A 17,882-nucleotide genomic window follows, 5' to 3' on the forward strand; every position below is an offset into this window, starting at 1 on the left:
CGATTGCATGGTTACAAGTGCTGATCGCAACAGTTCTTGGGTTGCATCTGTTGCTGGATCACAGAGGTCTGGCAGGAGCATTGGTACACTGTTGGCGAGAGACAACAAAGCAGCCTATTGTCTCCCCTTCTCCAAAAAAAGTTGGACTTGAGGTCTCACCTGGGAGAGGTGTCAGGGGAGGCCGTCTCCTCTTCCTATGATGTAGATTTTGTCTGTATGGTCAGCAGTACAAGTAGGCTTTGTTAGATTAGTTCTTTTGTGTGCTGCTGGTCTTCAAGTGATGAGTAGCAAGTCTGTCAATTTTGTGTTGGGTTTGTGGGGAGGAAATGTGGTGCATCCACGTCTCAAGCGCCAGTAAGCAGATTTTTAAAAGCCCATTCAATACACTGGATGGTCTCCTCAGATAAATCGGACCATCATCAGCATATGTGAGCCACCATAAAGCTCTTGTCCTTCAGGAAACTGCTAAATAGCAATCTCTCCTCTCAAGACTACTCCTTTCTTGCTCCTCCCTCATAGTACCCATTCCTCCCTCTCCGATCCCTCTACTACAATGTCCTCCCCTATTGCCCACCCACACCGTGAAGATGGTCGCTAACTCCACTGAAACCATAGCTTTGACCCTACCATGACCACAAAGTTCTGGCTGATTGTTTCAAAGAATTTTGCTTATTGTCAATTTGATTTAATATTTGTCCCAGATATACAGTTAGCAATAATAAAATGTTTGCAAATTCCTCCTGTTATAGTTCTCCCCAGAGCACCTATCCCGTTCTTCAGAAATTCTCCTACTTATGACCTTCTTTTATTGGATCATGACTCAGGGACCTGTCAATCTCTTACATATTTTCTTATATTTTTTCAACCAGGTCCTGTGATTGCAACTTCTGTCTTTTCATTAGGAGTGAAGGAAAAGCAAGATCTGTGCTCCTCAAATGATGAGAGCGCTGACAGACAACACAGTGAAGACCACTCCCCAAGTGAGTAAGATAAGCACCGATATTTCGTCAGTAATCTGGCAGTGCAATATAACATAGTTGTAAACATATGCATTGATTCTCGCTCACAGGTGCATGCGTACACATGGATAGACATGGGCTTGGATTACCTTCTCTCTTGATCCTGATTTTCTTACATTTTCTAATCTATATCAAGTCTGAGGTGATGATGCATATGTGAAAGTATAGGTGAGGTGCTGATTTAGAGTTCTGAGCAGTTGCTGAGTGACATTTATATCAAGTTTTTTAAGAGCTTCCTCTATGGCCATGTGTTTCTTGACACCGAAGAGTGAATGGCAGCGACTGAAGAAGTCACAAGTGTGGCTAAACCAAGCTCTTGCTGCCCTGCAGGATCTAGAAGTTTGTGATTACACTCAAGCAGATCGCTCACATATTCTTACAGTAGTGCTGTGACTTGGAAGCTTCCTCTCCTATTGAGAGAAACGTATGTATGTAATGCCTGTGTCACCTTGCAGCTCCTCTGTTATTTCCCCATAACTGCTTCTTTTCAAAAACACTTATCTTTTGAAAGCTCCCCACTTTGTAATGCATGTCATAATTGAAAAGCAGACATATGTGGTGACTATAAAATCTATTTTACCAAACCTTTTCCCCCTCACCTCCCCACTCTACCATTGCTTTCCCCCTTGCCATGTTGCTTTTCTACCTATCGCCATTGCTCTGCTTGTGCCACCATTCCCCTCTTCTTCACAGCTCCCCCAGTCCGTAATGCGTCTCTACTGCACAACTTCTTTGTTTCTCCCCCGCTCTTCCATGCTCCTCTCTTGCATATCTGTCACCCAAATGTGTGCCTCACAACATTAATACTGGGATCTACTTGCAACTTTTGCTGTTTTTTGCCGTCCCATTCATTAATTATCTTTCAATTTCCCACTTCTTGCCCCTTCTCCACTCCTCCTTTCACTTTTATGCTCTCCATTTTCTCCTTTCTAACTGTACCAGGAATGGCATACTGCTTCCTTATCACTTTGAGATGAAAGAGTTACCTTTCAAGTGAGGAAAAAGATGTAAACCAGCCCTGCTGTACAGGCATGTTGTACATATTGCTGGCCCCTGTTGTACCCGAAGGTTGAGGCCTCTGTGTTTTATAATGCAAATGTGCACTATCTATTCTTCACATCTGCATATCTTACACAGTATTGCTTGTGAATGCTTGGAGATAACAGAGTCCTTGTTTGCTCAAACATTCATTATGACTGTGTATAGATTTTGTTTAATTTTTTATTACAAATTTCCACTTAGTTTATAATTTTTTGCTTACAAAAAGTTAATGTAACCTTAATATATAATATTAGGTCTTGTGTACAGGTAACCTCAGTTCTTTTTGTTGATGACCCATTGTGATAAGTACAATTCAGGGGCTTTGGGCTAGCCCTGCCCTCAACATTGGATGCCTTTCTTGTCTATCACAGTTCCCTGCTCTTGATGCAGTGGCTTTCAACTCTGTTCTTGTGTTTTTACTTCTACCTTTTTCCTTTTGCATATGACCCCACATTCACCGCCCTCGTCCATTATGCCCTTCCCCTCCCCCACTTCATTGCTTTATTATTGGCTTTTTTCACTCTGCTTTTTCTGTGGGGCCAGCAGCTGCACATGGCTGCTTGCTTTTCTGTTCCTCCATTGTTTCCGTGCCTGTCTACTGTTCCCATCCCCTAGCCTGCTCCCCCCTTTATATATTTAGATTTATTTTATTATTTGTGCAAGGGCCTAGCAGCTACACTGTGCTACTGTGCTGCTCGCTTCATTAAATTTGCACAAACTTTATTTTTTTTAGTTTATAGTTCAAAAATAGCCATCAGCCTTTCTGGAATGGTAAATTAAAGTAAAAAACAATACCGAAATGGCAACGCCAATAGCTGTACTGCTCCTCATTATATAATGTGAGACCTACTTGCTTTGTCAGTGCTTATTTAATAAGATCACTTAACTAGTCTAAATATTTATGGTTTTGTACAGTGTAATCCAGCCTTTAGGAATGATGCTAAATTAAAATTTCCCCAGACAACAAAAATAATTTAATTGTTGCATCCAAGTGTATAATCTATTTTGTGAGAGAAATTATAAACACAGACTCTATCCTGACAAAATTTACAAGACAGCAAAGATTGGTGTTAATTTCAGAGCTATATCTGACTCTTGGAGAATCTATAGTCGGGAAGCAAAGATTTTTTTTATTTTTATCAGTACCCCCGGAAACGTCCCCATATGGGTCTTTATCTATAATTGATTACAATGTTTCACCAGTAAATGGCTCAGACCAAACAAAATAAAATTAGAGTTTAGATCCATTTTTATTTCTGATCATGCTTGTGTGATATCAGTTGCAGATTTCAATATGTCTGTCAGAACCCAGTGGGAGACAGAGATTTATTAACTATCTTTTATCTTTACAAAATAATTGATTGTTTTTACAAATTATTGTTTTTTAAAAAGTAACCCTGTTGACACTTCTGAATTTGATAACTAGGATTTGCATAAGGCTGCAGTAAAAGTATTTATTATATCATGTGTTGCTAAAAAAGGAAGGTTTTTCATTCTTCTTGAATTGCTGTAATAAATCAAATTAAGGAGGTCCTCCCACGTACCGCCGCCACAGCGGTCCCAAGAAGAACGCTGAGCTGGCAGTCTCCTTCCCGCAGTATTACAATGTTACCACTGGCCCAGCGGCGGTGCTTCTGATAGCGTTGGACCGGCGTGGACGCGGTCAGCAATACAATAAATATTTTTCCATATGTGTAGATGCAGGTGTGTACATTTTGACTAAATAATTCCAAAATGTACACAAATGCATGTCACATGTAGAAAAGTACTTTGTACAAGTATCATTCCATTGATGGAGTCTGCGCCATATATGCCCAGTACAGTCCATGGCAGAAAAATGCGAAAGTTACTTACCTGTATTTTTTGTTTCACTTTTTTGGGGGGTGGAGTTGTTGCTGTGAAGGGGGGTCCCTGGACGAAAGCGTTCATGTCGGAGACTGAAGGGAAAAGAAGGAAATGGGGGAGGTAGCACCCCATTTCCTTTGATTTCGTAATCTTGAAGCAGGCGGTCTCCCTGCCGCTGTCAGCTCGACAGTAAAGCACATCGTAATGGAGACGGTGGTACCCTTGTCTGTACTTCTCTCTGGCAGCTGCTTTTCCCCAGCTGCTGTCAAGGCGGTCGGCGAATGGCTGGCGGTGTCGGTGGAATCCTGCGGTCTCTAGTTCAGCAAACTGCCAACATCGTAATTCGGCTGGCAGATGACCTACTCAGCGGTCAGGGTTTCCGACAACGCCGTGATGGCAGTGACAAGACAGCCAAACTCGTAATCAGGCCCTGAATGTTTAGATTACATATATTACACTTTCTCTGCATCCAGTATGTGACCTGATTTAAACGATGCAAAGAGTGAACTAAATAAAATAACTACAAGGAATGCAAATAATATTTTTCCTAATGTCCACGCTAAATATGATGACAACATTAATATTATTATTATTATTATTATTATTATTATTATTATTAATAAAGTTAGGAGATTGCTGGTGAATAATCTGAAAAACGAAAAAAGAACAATGGCTTATTTTAAGATAAGGGTATATCAAAAATATTTGAGCAATATTATAAGTCCCTTTGTACAAAAGAAACCAATCTCTCAGAACACGATTGTGATCGTTATTTTGATAATATTCCTTATCAGATAAGAATTGACCTAAAGTTTAGCTAATTGGAAAGAAAGATTACTTGCAAATAAATTAAAGATGCTTATCTTCTCTCATAAAAGATAAAGCCTCGGGTGCAGTTGGTATTCCTATTTACCTGTTGTCTCTTTTTTCCCAAATCTGTTATGTCCAGAGTTGCCTCGACCTTTTAATACTTGTAAATTTTTTTTTTTTTAGGTAGTAGTAATAACACCTATTCCTAGACTGGATGAGAATCCTAATTTTTGTAAACATTATTGATCTAACTGCACACCAAGATATTACTACATAGGCTCCTTTCAGTATGTAACTGCTCACAAATTACTAGTGCCAAGACCTAATCTTGCGTCTGCCTCCTCATTGGTAATGAAGGTAGTCTTTTCCTACCACAACCTGAAGGATCACAAGGCAGCTGAGCTGGACCATTCCACAGTGTAGTAGATTCCCTTTACTGTAGCATCTCCAGAAGGGCCAAAGACCTTCTTCTTTTTCCGAAGCTTCTCTCTTAGGGCCATATGTACAAACACTTTTTCCCATAGACACAGAATGGGAAAAAACCTTTGCTACATCTGGCGCTTAGTCCCCTACGTTCACTCAGCCGCGCTACAAAGTACCAGTGCAGCAGCAGTAACTTCTCTCCTTCCTCGGAGCCTCTACATACGCCGCTCCTCCTTCCTGTCTTGATTAGGTGCTGTTGGGCTGTGATTATCATCTTGTGTTTCTTCTTTTATTGCTTATTCCTTGCACCTTAAAGTCATTTATGCTTCACTGGGTCCTTTTCGCAGGGCTATCCACATGCAGCCAGGTTATTAACATTTTATCGGATCTGCAGTATATTGTTCTTCCTTGCGTAGCCCATCTCTTACTGACGTCTCTCCTGATCGGAACCGCCCACTCATACAGAACCTTACATCTGTTATCTTACTCCGTACAGCAGCTTCTGCTCACACATTATTCACAGAACATCCAATTCCACATGAAGACATGCTTCATCTTTTAGGACTACACTCATTGTTTTTCTTCTTCAACAGATGCAGAGCAGTTTATCACAAAGTTTTCCAGGTTAATTGTTTGGACTCTATTCAAGAAATGCCTACTTTTGTTTGGGCTCATATCTAAGAGCAGGCATATGTCATCCATTAATGCACACATTCAGTGCTTGAAATGGAAATATGGAAGTGCAGGTATTCTCTATCCGGAGTACTTGTTTGTTCCTGGGAGGTGCCAGTACTCTCTTACTAAATGTATTTTACCAGTGCTGAGAAGTGCACGTACTCTCCCCTTTCAAATAAAATACTAAGGGCCTGATTACAACTTTGGAGGAGGTGTTAATCCGCCCCAAAAGTGACGGTAAAGTGACAGATATACCACCAGCCGTATTACGAGTCCATTATATCCTATGGAACTCGTAATACGGCTGGTGGTATATCCGTCACATTTGGGACGGATTAACACCTCCTCCAAAGTTGTAATCAGGCCCTAAATGTATTTTACCAGTGCTGAGAAGTGCACGTACTCTCCCCTTTCAAATAAAATAAGTGCAGGTACTCGGTACCGGAGAGTACCTGCCTATTTAAAGCACAGCTCACACCACTGGTTTAATGATGATACTGGAAGGTACTGAAATAATTTGGAACATTCAGAGACTGTAGACTCCTTCCTTCTTCTCTGGCGCTCCTTTTTATTCCATATAGAGGTATCAGTGCTGGCTGCATAATGCGTATAAGGCCTCGAAAAATCATAAAAATGTTACTCGACCTGCAGGTCGAGTAACTTGAATAATTTATTCGACCTAACTGTAATGTACTTGACCCATAAATGTTTTTTAATTTTTGTGATCCTAGGCAAATACTTTACAGAGTCGCATTTTTCTTCATTCTCACATATGATTGCACCTTCAAATATGTGAGCTCAGCATTTCTCCAGCACATCTTTTGTTTAATTAAGTAGACTAAAGCTTGCCGCATGTATCACAAGAATCTAGCCCACATATAGGGGACACATATTAGTTTACTAATAACATTGCCATCAGCGCAGGAGTGTTTCTCAGTTACTAAACCATGATGTGGTAGCATACTGTCATCAACACACAGTACATTTTCAAGAAATGTTCCAAAACCTCTCCACTAACTTGCAGCTTTACTGATAAAACTATATAGTGTATTAACAATCTGTGAAAACTGTGTTTCAGAAAACATTTCCTTTCCACATCAATACGTAAATTATTCTGATTTGTTTTCATCCTATAAAAATATTTTTTTCGTCACACAGAAATACAAAACTTGGCTTTCATAGCTTTGAATTCTTTTTACAGTTGACTTTGTTATTTAAATGTTATGTGTTAGGAAAAAACTGACACCCTATAGTCTTTTATTTCACACTCTAAAAAGCAGGTCAGGCAGTTCATCTAACAAAATCCTGGAACTTTGCAGTCAGAAGGAAAATTAATTGTATGACAACTGTCTTTTGACCTCTGTCTGTGAACAAAGCAAATGTGACATATAAGAACAATATTTAAAAGCGTCTTTTATTGCTTCTACACTTTCTGAGTGAACAGAACACCTCTTCTTTGTCAACTCAAGGAACATGTAAGTCCTAAAAATAGCTTGACCTGATTAAATATGACTCGCCATAGCGAGTGGTCGAGTAGATTTTTCGAGCCCTTGATTTTTCGAGCCCTGCATATTATAACAAGCATTTGCAATGCAGTCGGTCTCGCCATTGCTCGAGTTAGAGCTCTTAGCATTGTAAATTCCTAACTGGACTTTTCTTGCCACATAAATTGAAAATGAAAAGTAAAACAGTTGACAAAAGCGAGCAGATTTAAAGCACCATGGTCGCCATGAGCATGAGCGCAAAGAAGAGACACAAAAAGAAAAGCAGTTTGCTTGCAGTCAAATGTATTAGGATACGTGCAATAATCCATGTAACAAGGTCGATGGCCAAGGCGGTAACAAAATGTACCCAAGCAGGGACGAACGTCAAGCATTTACCAATGATAACAAAGGATTTTTGAAAGGCAAGCCCACGAACGAGTGAAAGTGATGTGCGTGGTTAAAAGCCCACATAGATACCAGCACGTCAGAAAAGCAGCGCAAGCACGCTGCTATGCCCAACCTAAAAATGCATAGCTCTCACATTTCTTCATCCATCACACTACTGAGTGCTGCACCCCATATCAGTCTCCCTGCTCCTTGGTGGTCTTCACTTACCTCATGGAAACAGTTCCCACATAGGCTCGAAGCAAAAACAACGCTCTGCACACACCCAAACAGTGTAGCGTGAGATATTCATTGACAAGCACGTTAGTGCCTCACATAGGGAAGGTAAGTGTTATGAAAACTGTGAAATCACACTTTGATGTTTCCTTGAACACAGAACAAGAGTTTACTATAGTAACGATCTCTGACAGTGTCAAAGAAGAGACAGAAGCTAATCCCATGATTGATCAACTCCAAGAGGGTTCTAAAAACGTTTACATCAGTGCAGGTAAATCGTCATTTTCTACCTACAATCTCAGAAATTAAAAGGATCAATGACATTCAGCCTCGGTTTGCTCCTGCTTTTACAGTGGTAGGGATATAATACCCCTCTGTGCTGGCATAGAGTTTACAGCGGTAGCTTCATGGTACTCGTGCCATGCTGGTAGAGACATTTTTGATGTAGCATCACAATACTCCTCAAGGCTTAGTATGCTGTTTACAGAGGTATGTTACGCTTGCTGTGCATGAAGTCTGGATGTGCAGTGGAACTCTACTGCTGCAATCGATGTTACAGAGCTAGTTATGGTACTCCTGCTGTACTGGCTACACCCGCTAGCTCAGGAATGCAAGCAGTACACTTTCTGTGTCTGGGTAAGGTGCACCTCAACCACTATCTTTTTTTGTGTAAATATTGTATTTGTTTTACAGAGTATGCTATATAACAGGCAACATAGCCAAATCTGTAATATAACTTCCCCTCCCACCACGGTACATTCTCTTCCCTTGTCTATTTACTTTGGGTTCCAACGTATCAGGTGCCTTGTACATCTCCATAGAACATCCATTATCCCTTGGGCTCATCTCAGCGCGTCCACTTCCCCCTAAGTGTATGCCTCTTTCTAGGTCTATGTCCATGCTGTGAGCGTCCTTATTACGCTAGCTCGGCCTCCCACCCATCCAGTATTTTCAGATATGTCCGTTCACACCCTCTACCTCGATAAACTTCTTTCTCCAGTATTTGACAATGGTCCATGCCCTCCCACCATTCTTGGTTTCCCTGAGGTGTTTCCGATCCCTATTTCCTAGCAATGTCCTATTTAGTGACCATGTAGCCTAGGTTAATCAATAGCTTGTGGTATCTTGTATGATCTGTTTGTCCCCAAATTCCCAGGAGGGCCGTCTCCGGATGTAGCTCCAGGGGGACCCCAGTGGCGCACTTTTGCGCCTGTCTCACCTCTCTCTAAAAGGGCTCAGCTCCAAAGCATATGGAAGAATGTACCCTCCCTTCCGCACCCTCGCAGGCATTCAGCTTTGCCCTTCCCAACCTGTGGAGTAGGTATAAGTATAATAAACTTTTCTTCTATATTTTAAGCTGAATTAGCCTGAACAATACAGGTCTGGCCACCTCGGCTGGAAACATAAGTGCCTCCCTCCAGTCAGACTCCTCAAAGTTCCCACAGTCCCTCTTCCATTTTTTTATACATATCATCCCAAGGGATTTGTGTATTCCTTATCAGTGTACCATATGTTAGTTATATCAATTTCTTCGGCACTGCACCATCTAATAGTCTCAGCTCCAGTGGAACGTGTTCCTGCGTTTCTGCCTCTGCAGGAACACTAAGACGCAGGGCCGCTCTTAGCTGTGCATATCACACCCACTGCATGTTGGTCATGTGGTATTCCTTCTGTAGATAAGCGAAGGGTACCTCCCTGTTAGCACCCCACACCTCTGCCAGAGTAGATATCTCCATAACTGTCCCAACCTTGGAACCTGTGCAGGGCAGTCACCTTAGGAAGTCTTGTTCCCTCCCACAAGGGTGTTCTCTGGGTCAGACCCTACCACCTTTTCTCTCATTAGTTTCCTCCAGGTCCGGATATCTATCTCTGTCACAGGACATAATGTTAGGTCATATCTCCCACCATATAGCCAGTGTAGGTAGCTTTTTTCACCTAAAGCCTCTCTATCGGCTTGAAACGCCAGATCTCCCCAAGGGGTGAACGCTCAGTGGTTAACTATACAGACTTGTTGCGCCTCATAATATTTACAAATATCCCATCCCTCCTTCATATTTAGATCTCTGCAGCATGTGGAGAGCCACTCTTGGCTGCCCACCCAACCATATTAGGGTGCCCACTAGCGCCTCAACCCTAGTAAAAAAAGGCATCAGGATTCTGTGTGGTGAGTTTAGTAGGATGTAGAGGAAGTGGGGGAGGGCTATCATCTTAAACAGCGTTGCTCTCCCCATCCGGTAGATCGGTAGTCCGCGCCAATCTTTGACTTTTTTCTCAAAGTGTTGCAGCAGGAGGGATAGGTTAGCGTTATAGTATTGGGTTGGCTGTTTAGTGATCCAGATCCCCAAGTATTTGAATTTGTGTAGTTCTACTCTTAAGTGCAGTGACAGTGTTTTTTTCAGTTCCCAGATATCTTAGGGGAATAATAAGAATTTATCCCAGTTTACAGCGATCCCTGAGACCCCTCTAAGCACCTGAAAAATATCTTTCATGCGTCGGTTCAACAAAGGTACCTGTGTTCGATATAGTAGGACGTTGTCTATGTATAGGGAAATGCGCTCCTTGCTACCCATGGTAGTTGGCCATCCCCTGATCTGCCCATCCACTCGTATACAGTTTGCTAATCCCTCAATTGCTAGCGCAAATAACATCAGCAGCGGGGGGCAGCCTTGCCTTGTATCTTTGTGCAGCTCAAATTCTCATGAGGTATATCCATTAGCTCTGATTTTCGCGCAGGGTCTGTCATATAGTAGTCTGATCCATTTCCTGAACTTGGGGCCAATGCCCATTTTTTTCTAACACCCCCCAAACAAGTATGGCCATTCTACAGAATTAAAGACTTTACTTCTGTCTAGGGAGACTGTCGCCCTTCCTTTATTGGAGTCCTCTACCAGCGCTAAGTTATCATGGAGCCATCATAGATTCAATGCTGTTGAGCGAGCTCGGATGAATCCACTCTGGTGTAAGTGACCCAGGGTTGTCATAACCTTTTTGAGTCTATTTGCTAACAATTTGGCTAGAATTTTACTGTCTACATTTTATAATGAGATCAGACGATAAGATTTGCTTTGGTCTCTGGGTTTATCTGGCTTAGGGACCAAGATCATCAAAATCCAGCGTATGTCTGTTGGAAGTTCCCTAGTCTTAAATGCCTCTTTGAGGGCTGCACACAAAAGAGGGGTTGTCCACTTGCTAAGTTTCTGGAAGAACTCCACTGGGTACCTATTAGGTCCTGGGCTTTTCCGGCTTGTAGTTGGCCCATTGCTAAGGACAGTTCTTCCTCTGTTATGTCCTCTTCAAACTCAGCTCTCTGTTGGGGGGACAGTCTCACCATAGGGAAATCAGCAAGAAAACTTTATATGTCCTCCTCAGGTGCTATCAATCAAGAATCGTAAAAACCTGCCAGTTGTGCTGGTAACTCCTTGAGTATACTTCTTAAGTCCCTCACCATCTCCCCTGTGGCTGTTTTCAGTTCTCTAATAAATGAGCTGCTCCTCTCTTTACTCCCTGCTATTAGTTTCTCTGTCTTGTTTTCTGCCTCATATAAGCGTTTTTTTATAAGGTATGTTCGCTTCACTTCTTTGTAGGCTACTATTCAGTATTCTTCTCTTTTTTTGCACTACCTCTCTTTTCTTTTCAGGAGTCTGGGAAGCTGCATATCTTTTTTCTAATGTCTCAAGGGTTATCAGTCGCTGTTGCCATTCCCTCCGATCCCCGATCCCTCCCATCAGGAGGACTGCTCTTATGATAGCTTTGCATGCCTCCCAGAGAGTCAATGGACTCCTTACCTTTCCAGTGTTTTCAGCAAAGTACTGTTGGGAGGCCTTCCCCAGGTTTTCGACCATCTTATTCATGAGGCACCGGGTCTCCATCTTGTACCCTCCTCCCATCACCCCCCCCCCCCCAAAGTTGGTCTGGCACCTGGTAGCATGTCCGCTCTGAGTGGTGAGTTGTTGCTGATGCCTTGTGCCAGATATTCTGCCTCCCTGAATTTAAAGAGTTTTTCTGTTGTAAAGAAGTAGTCTAGCCTAGAGTGGACACCGTTGGCATCTGAATAAAATGAGTAGCCTCTCTCTTGCACATGTAGGGTTCGCCACACATCAGAGTCCCATGGCCTGTCAAAGCTCTCCAGCTTTACACTCGTTGAGCTCCCCTCTGTTGCGGGGTAGTTCTGTCCAGTCAGACATCCATTGCTAGATTGAAATCTCCCATTATTGTGTCTACCTGTGGAGTGTCTGTCAGTACTGCCCCTACCCGCTGTAGCCCATTTCCTGTAGCCCAGGGGGCAGATAGACATTTAACAATAGCAGAGGTATGGTGTCACCCAGGATCACTATGTAGCAACCCTGAGGGACCCCCCAGGTACGGATCATGTGGAATGGAAGAGATCTCAGAAGAAGCACCATTACCCCCTGGATTCTGATGTGTATTGTGCGCGACCCACCACTTTATATTTCCCCCTTTCCATACCTTGGTGTTGTGCGTCCACTAGGTGGGTCTCTTGTAAATAGACTATATCAGGTTGGTATCTAGACAGCACTTTATGGATCAGTTCTCTCTTTACCTAATTTCCCAACCGATTTACATTCCATGTTATTATAGACAACTGCCCTGGGTGCATCTTTGTGTCTCTACGTTCACCCTACCCTCCACCTGCGTAAGACTCTTGGCCCCGGGAACCCATCTTCTAGTCGTACTGTGTTAAAAATTCCCTCTAACATCTGTATTTGATAACAAAACCACTCATTCCCCACCCTCCCTACCTTACTGTGTTATGATGTTTTAAAAAACTACCCTGCCAACTCACTGCTTGCATTATCCATAAACCTAAAGAGCAAACAGTCTCTAATAGGGGAGACCATTTCCGAGGTGTGACCGGAGGCCCCGTTCCTGTGCAAAGTCGTTGATAATCAAGTTCCTTTGCCTCAGGAAAGGTGTCGGGCGGGGGGCGGTTCTCAGGGCTGCTCTCCCCTGTAGCCCCACCAGTTCTTGGTAGAACTTGTTCCAATACTTCTGGCGTAGGCTGCCTTTTTTGCCCATCAGGTCTGCCGTTATTGATGTCACCTTTGAAGTTGTTGCTCGTCGGAGCCGCCATCCGACTCTGAGTGTTCCAAGCCACTGCCACCGCCTTCTGAAGCTAGCACTTGGCAGCTGTTACTCGCTAAGGTTTCACTGTTAAGTTTAATTTCTTACAAAGTTTTAACTAGTGCCACCTTTATTTGTTCCTGAGTTGGGGCTATTCTATTTCGTTTTTTAGTGACTCTGCGTCTTAAAACCTGTCTTTTCCATCCCTCCTTGTGATCCTCTACCAGCGGAGGATCATGTAAAGTCCCTGTGCGTCAAGCCATTCCCATGCTTCTTGCGGGGTTGTTAAGAAGTGAGCTTTTCCTCTGTGTTCCACTCTCAGTTTTGCTGGGTAGAGCAATGCGTATTTTAAGTTCAGCTGCTGCATGGCTCTTTTCACTGGGACATAGGCTACCCTTTGTCATTGGATCGTTGCTGTATAGTAAGAATATATATTGATGTCTTGCCGTCTATCTTCCAAGGGCCTTTTTTTCCTTGCCTCATGGAGATTCACATCTCGGAAGTTCATCAATCTCTCAATAATCGGGCACGGGGGGTCCTGGCGGCAGGAGGTCGCAGGGACCCTGTGGGGGCATTCCACCAAGAAAAATTTAGAGGGTGCTCCTCCCAGCACTGTTCCACTTAGCCAGTCTTCAATGTACAGTTCCAGCGATGGCCCCTCTACTTTTTCCGAGACTCCCACCAAGCTTACGTTATGTTGCCTAGATCTACTATCCAAGTCCTCCAGTTTCATCGCTAAGGTCTTCAGTTCCTAGCCCTCAGCAGTTGCCCTTTGATGTAGGTCCTTCACTTGTGGCACTTTGGTCTCCAGAGTGGTCTCCGTTTCTTTCATGCGGTCTGCTAATTTTCGTTGGTCATTTCTAAGGAGCCCTACGTCTCCAGCCAGCGTCGCCTCCAGGTTTTTTTTTGTATCTTTAATTGTCTCAAAGATTGCAGCTGTGTGTGTCACCAAGGCCTCAAATCCTCTCCTGACTCCTGTGAGGGTTCTTGGGCTTCGTCCTCCTCGGGCATCTCCTTACACCCTCATTGCTTACCCATGATCACACTCTGTTTGTGTCTCAATGGCACCCTGGGGCATTCCAACTCTCAGGTCCTTCTCCGCAGGGTCCGGTTTCTCAGGTGCGCCCAGTGCTTGTTGGCACCCTATCAGGTCCACTCCTCCCTCCCGTTAGTGCTGTTCAGCATGCCCCCTTATTGGGTGCATGTATTTGGTATCCTCCTGTAGTGTTTTAGGTAGTCACTATTCGTCCTGTAATAAAAAAGTGGGGGCAGGAAAAAGGAAAAAGCACCTTCATGGGGAGGTTTGGTCCTGGCTCGTCTCACTGTTGGTGAAGGGTCCAACAGCATCCCCCCGCCAGCTATAGGTCCTTTTTCCCTGTGGTGTCATTCCACCAGTGTCTTATAGACCAGCCGTAGCATGTCTCGTGTCTCACAGCTCAAAGTTTGCCCTTGTTATGGGGTGGGGGGAGACCGTCTCAAATAGCTCTTATGGGGGAGGGGAACCCCTGTGTCTCACTTCCAGTCTCCTGCCTCTAGATAGGGCCACACTAGATCATTGTGGGCTGTACAGGCAGACTTAAGCCCTCAGCGCTGCTCTCGTCTAGCTCCTCCACCAATCTCGGCTCGGCTTGGCCGCCGGGGGTGGAGGGGGCATGGAACAGCTCTGCTCTTGCCACATTTCAACACCACAGGCCCAGGCAGGCTCTAAATAATACGGGTCACTTCCGTCTAGGCTGGAGTTGTGCCTCCTCTTATCCGATGGCCTGCGCTGGGTGTCACATTAAGATGGCGGCCGCCCTCGCACAGTCTCTCGCACTCCTCTCTCACTGCAGGGCGAAGTTCCAGCCGAGTCTGCTTTCTCCAGAGCGGCCCCGGTTACTGCCTCTTCACTTACCAGGACTAGACTCACGCTCGTTGGGACCAGAAGCACCTCTGATTCCTCTGCAGTTTTCCGTCCTATATGCATCTTCTCGGCAGCCGCCATCATCCAGCCCGGGTACTCCTCTGACACCGGGCGGCATCCCCGCCTGTTTAGGGCACCCGGGGTGACCACAACAGTGCTTCCACTGCGTATCAGGGGCTCGGCGGGGGGTCACAATCGATGACAATGAGGTTCCGCCAAGTCTAATTCCAGGATTACTGCCCCACTTTACGGGCGAGGAAAAGTGGAGCTCCAAACTACACGTCCGATTCCATTGCTGGTTTGGCCACGCCCCTCATCCTCCATCTTATACTCTGTTTTACCAGTGGTACCCAACCCAATATAGCCCACTGTTCTCTGCAGCCACCAGCCACATGCTCACAAACAATATGTAGTCCTGCTACCAGTCACACAACACACGCAGGGATGCCAGTGCAGGGTCTGGGCAATACATTTTAGAGGAGCAATAAGGTGTGGAGCCTAGAGACACCACACCTATCTCTGAACATACCAAAATCCTGTCCAGTACTGTTAATTGCCATCACCAGTGTTTAATGTATGTAACTGAGGAGTGTCAACTAGAGAGCACACTTAGTGCACCCTTTTAGACCACAGAGCTCAGCTCTGGGTCTCAGAACCACGATGAAAAGCCTAGACATCAGCAATCACATTATTTTCACTTCTGCTACACCAAACAAATAACCTATGGCTCGGATCGTTGAGGGCAGGGGTGCAATTAAGTTCTGGCATTCCATTATTAACTATTAACATTATTCACTTTGGAGTAAAGAATCAGAGGCCCTCATTACGAAAATGGCAGTTCAGACCGCCATGCCGGCGATGGTGGAAAATACCATCACTGGCATGGTGGTCTGAACCGCCATATTCTGAACAAGGGAGGGCTGCCACAGACGGCCCTCCGCCATCGCCAGGCTACCGCCGACAGGCAGCCTGACGATGGCAGAATACTTTATCCGACAGGGCAGCGCTGCAAGCTACATTGCCCTGCGGATAAAGAACCCTTGGTCCTCCAGAACCCGCCAGGGAAAGGCTGGCGGAAGGGGTGCTCAGGGGTCCCCGTGCAGTGCCCCGTTGCGCAGGTCTCTGCGCGACAGGTGCTGCTGCACTCGCCGCACAGCGGCATTGACAACGGCTCCATGTGGAGCCGTTGGCAATGTCTAGGCCCTGCATTCTGCAGACCCGGCTGGCAGAAACACTGTTTCGGCCTGCCGGGCCAGTAGAATGTCTAGTATACGGCCGGCGGGTCTCAAGGGGGCTGGCGGTCTGTGAAAAGACCGCCAGCATGAACACGGCGGGGTTTCCCACTGTGTTCATAATGACCCCCAGAATGTCCTATAATGTTTCATACAGGCTCTCTTCTGTTATCTCTTTCTTTCTGCACCGGAGTGGTATGGCATCACATACGCCTCATTGTAGCAAAGGGGTTCTGCAGGTATAGTTTACCAAGATTGTTTGCTTTTTAATGTTAGTCAATCCCTGAGATTCACTCATGGTAAATTCACAGTAATTGGAATGAATGTGTTAGCTGCCAGTGTCTGCCTTGTTATGATGAGGACACTGCTGTGCAGCGAGGGTAAGAGCCACTGGGCTGGTGTGTGGGCTGCATGTATGATATTAGCGACGTGCAGGTAGTCTGATGCAGAAAGGACTCTGCTGGGATTGGTATAGGCTTGGGGTAGGCCTTATATCGATAGGTACATGGTGTTTTCATTGTATTATATATGTGGCTTGAAGTACAGTTTTGCTTCGTTTAGGTCTACTAGCCTAAAATGTCTCATATTTAGGCTGCAATAAAAAGCCACTTTGTGCGTTGTGAGCAGCAATGCTGGAGTGCAGCATCTGTGAGCCCTTAGAAAATACAGATTAGGTGAATGCTGCGATAAAGAACATCAGCTTTTGTTTAAAATTCGAATTTTGGCAGAAAAACACTGCCTAGAGTGAAAAAGAAATATCCTCATGTTCCTGTCTCCTTTACAAAGGAGCCAGAAAAAAGTAGTATCCTGTACCCCTGTAGTGCTGGCATAGAGTTTAAAGAGGTGGCGTCATTTAACTCCAGTGATGACTGAATGGAGTTTAACTCTCAGTTGGTTGTAGGACTCTCGTTATTGGAGCAAGACTGCTGGAGTTGGGGCGGCAGCACCACCGTTTGTGGATGACTGAGTCAATCCCACATTGTCGTGGCAACTGTCAGCCCAACCCTTTTGGCTAGCTAGCAGCACCTCACCCAAACATAAAAAGCATAGGTGATTTGTGTCAGCCTAACGCATGACACTCTGTGACCACTCAGGGGAGGTTGTGGTCAACAAATCTCAACCCTTTCTCTAGCAAAGGTCTCATACACACACATAGGCCAAATAAAAGATGCAGGATGGTTTTCAATACATTTAATGAAAGACCTAAAATCTGTAACAAAATATATGAGCTGCAGTTAATAGGGCAATGAGACATAACAGGATTAGGATTGTGGTGACCAGTGAGAAGAAAATAAACAGTCCCAGCATATTGTAATAACATACATATATGAATTCTACCTAACTCCTAGATGAGAGCATAGTGGTGATAGCCCAGTCTGTCTGTACTTAGTCCATGAGAGGAGGTCCCACCCCCATTACCTGGAAGATAGGGGTCTGCCCACCGTCTCCTTAGCTGGTTGTAGAGACAGGGCTGAGGTCATCAGTGAAATGGCATGCAGCGTGGATGGATGTCCTGGCCAGAATGACTTCCTATAGTCCCTTGGCCTACACAGTGTTTTTATAAGAAACATTTTTATGTTCCGTGAAAAGGCCTGACGTGGGCATGTGCTTAAGTGTTGGGCTGTTTACATATGTGTGTGGCGACATTTGATAGCTGGATTATCATGTACTGTTCATGGAGGAGGCTGGCCTGGCTTATAGTGGGTACTTTGTGGTACTTACACTCTGTGCTAGGTCCAGTTATCCC

The 17,882-nt window shown here is 44.6% G+C and overlaps 1 protein-coding gene across 2 annotated transcripts in view; it reads left to right on the top strand.

The window, feature by feature from the left end:
- Positions 1–17,882, top strand: part of LOC138248874 (gastrula zinc finger protein XlCGF57.1-like) — a 65,620-nt gene that overhangs the window by 21,015 nt on the left and 26,723 nt on the right. For both annotated transcript variants that reach the window (XM_069202843.1, XM_069202842.1), the window contains exon 3: positions 870–980. In XM_069202843.1, coding sequence (XP_069058944.1) covers positions 870–980 — 111 coding nt within the window. The remainder of the gene's footprint in view (positions 1–869; positions 981–17,882) is intronic.

The sequence above is a fragment of the Pleurodeles waltl genome, chromosome 8 (assembly GCF_031143425.1).
Source record: "Pleurodeles waltl isolate 20211129_DDA chromosome 8, aPleWal1.hap1.20221129, whole genome shotgun sequence".
Taxonomy (NCBI): domain Eukaryota; kingdom Metazoa; phylum Chordata; class Amphibia; order Caudata; family Salamandridae; genus Pleurodeles; species Pleurodeles waltl.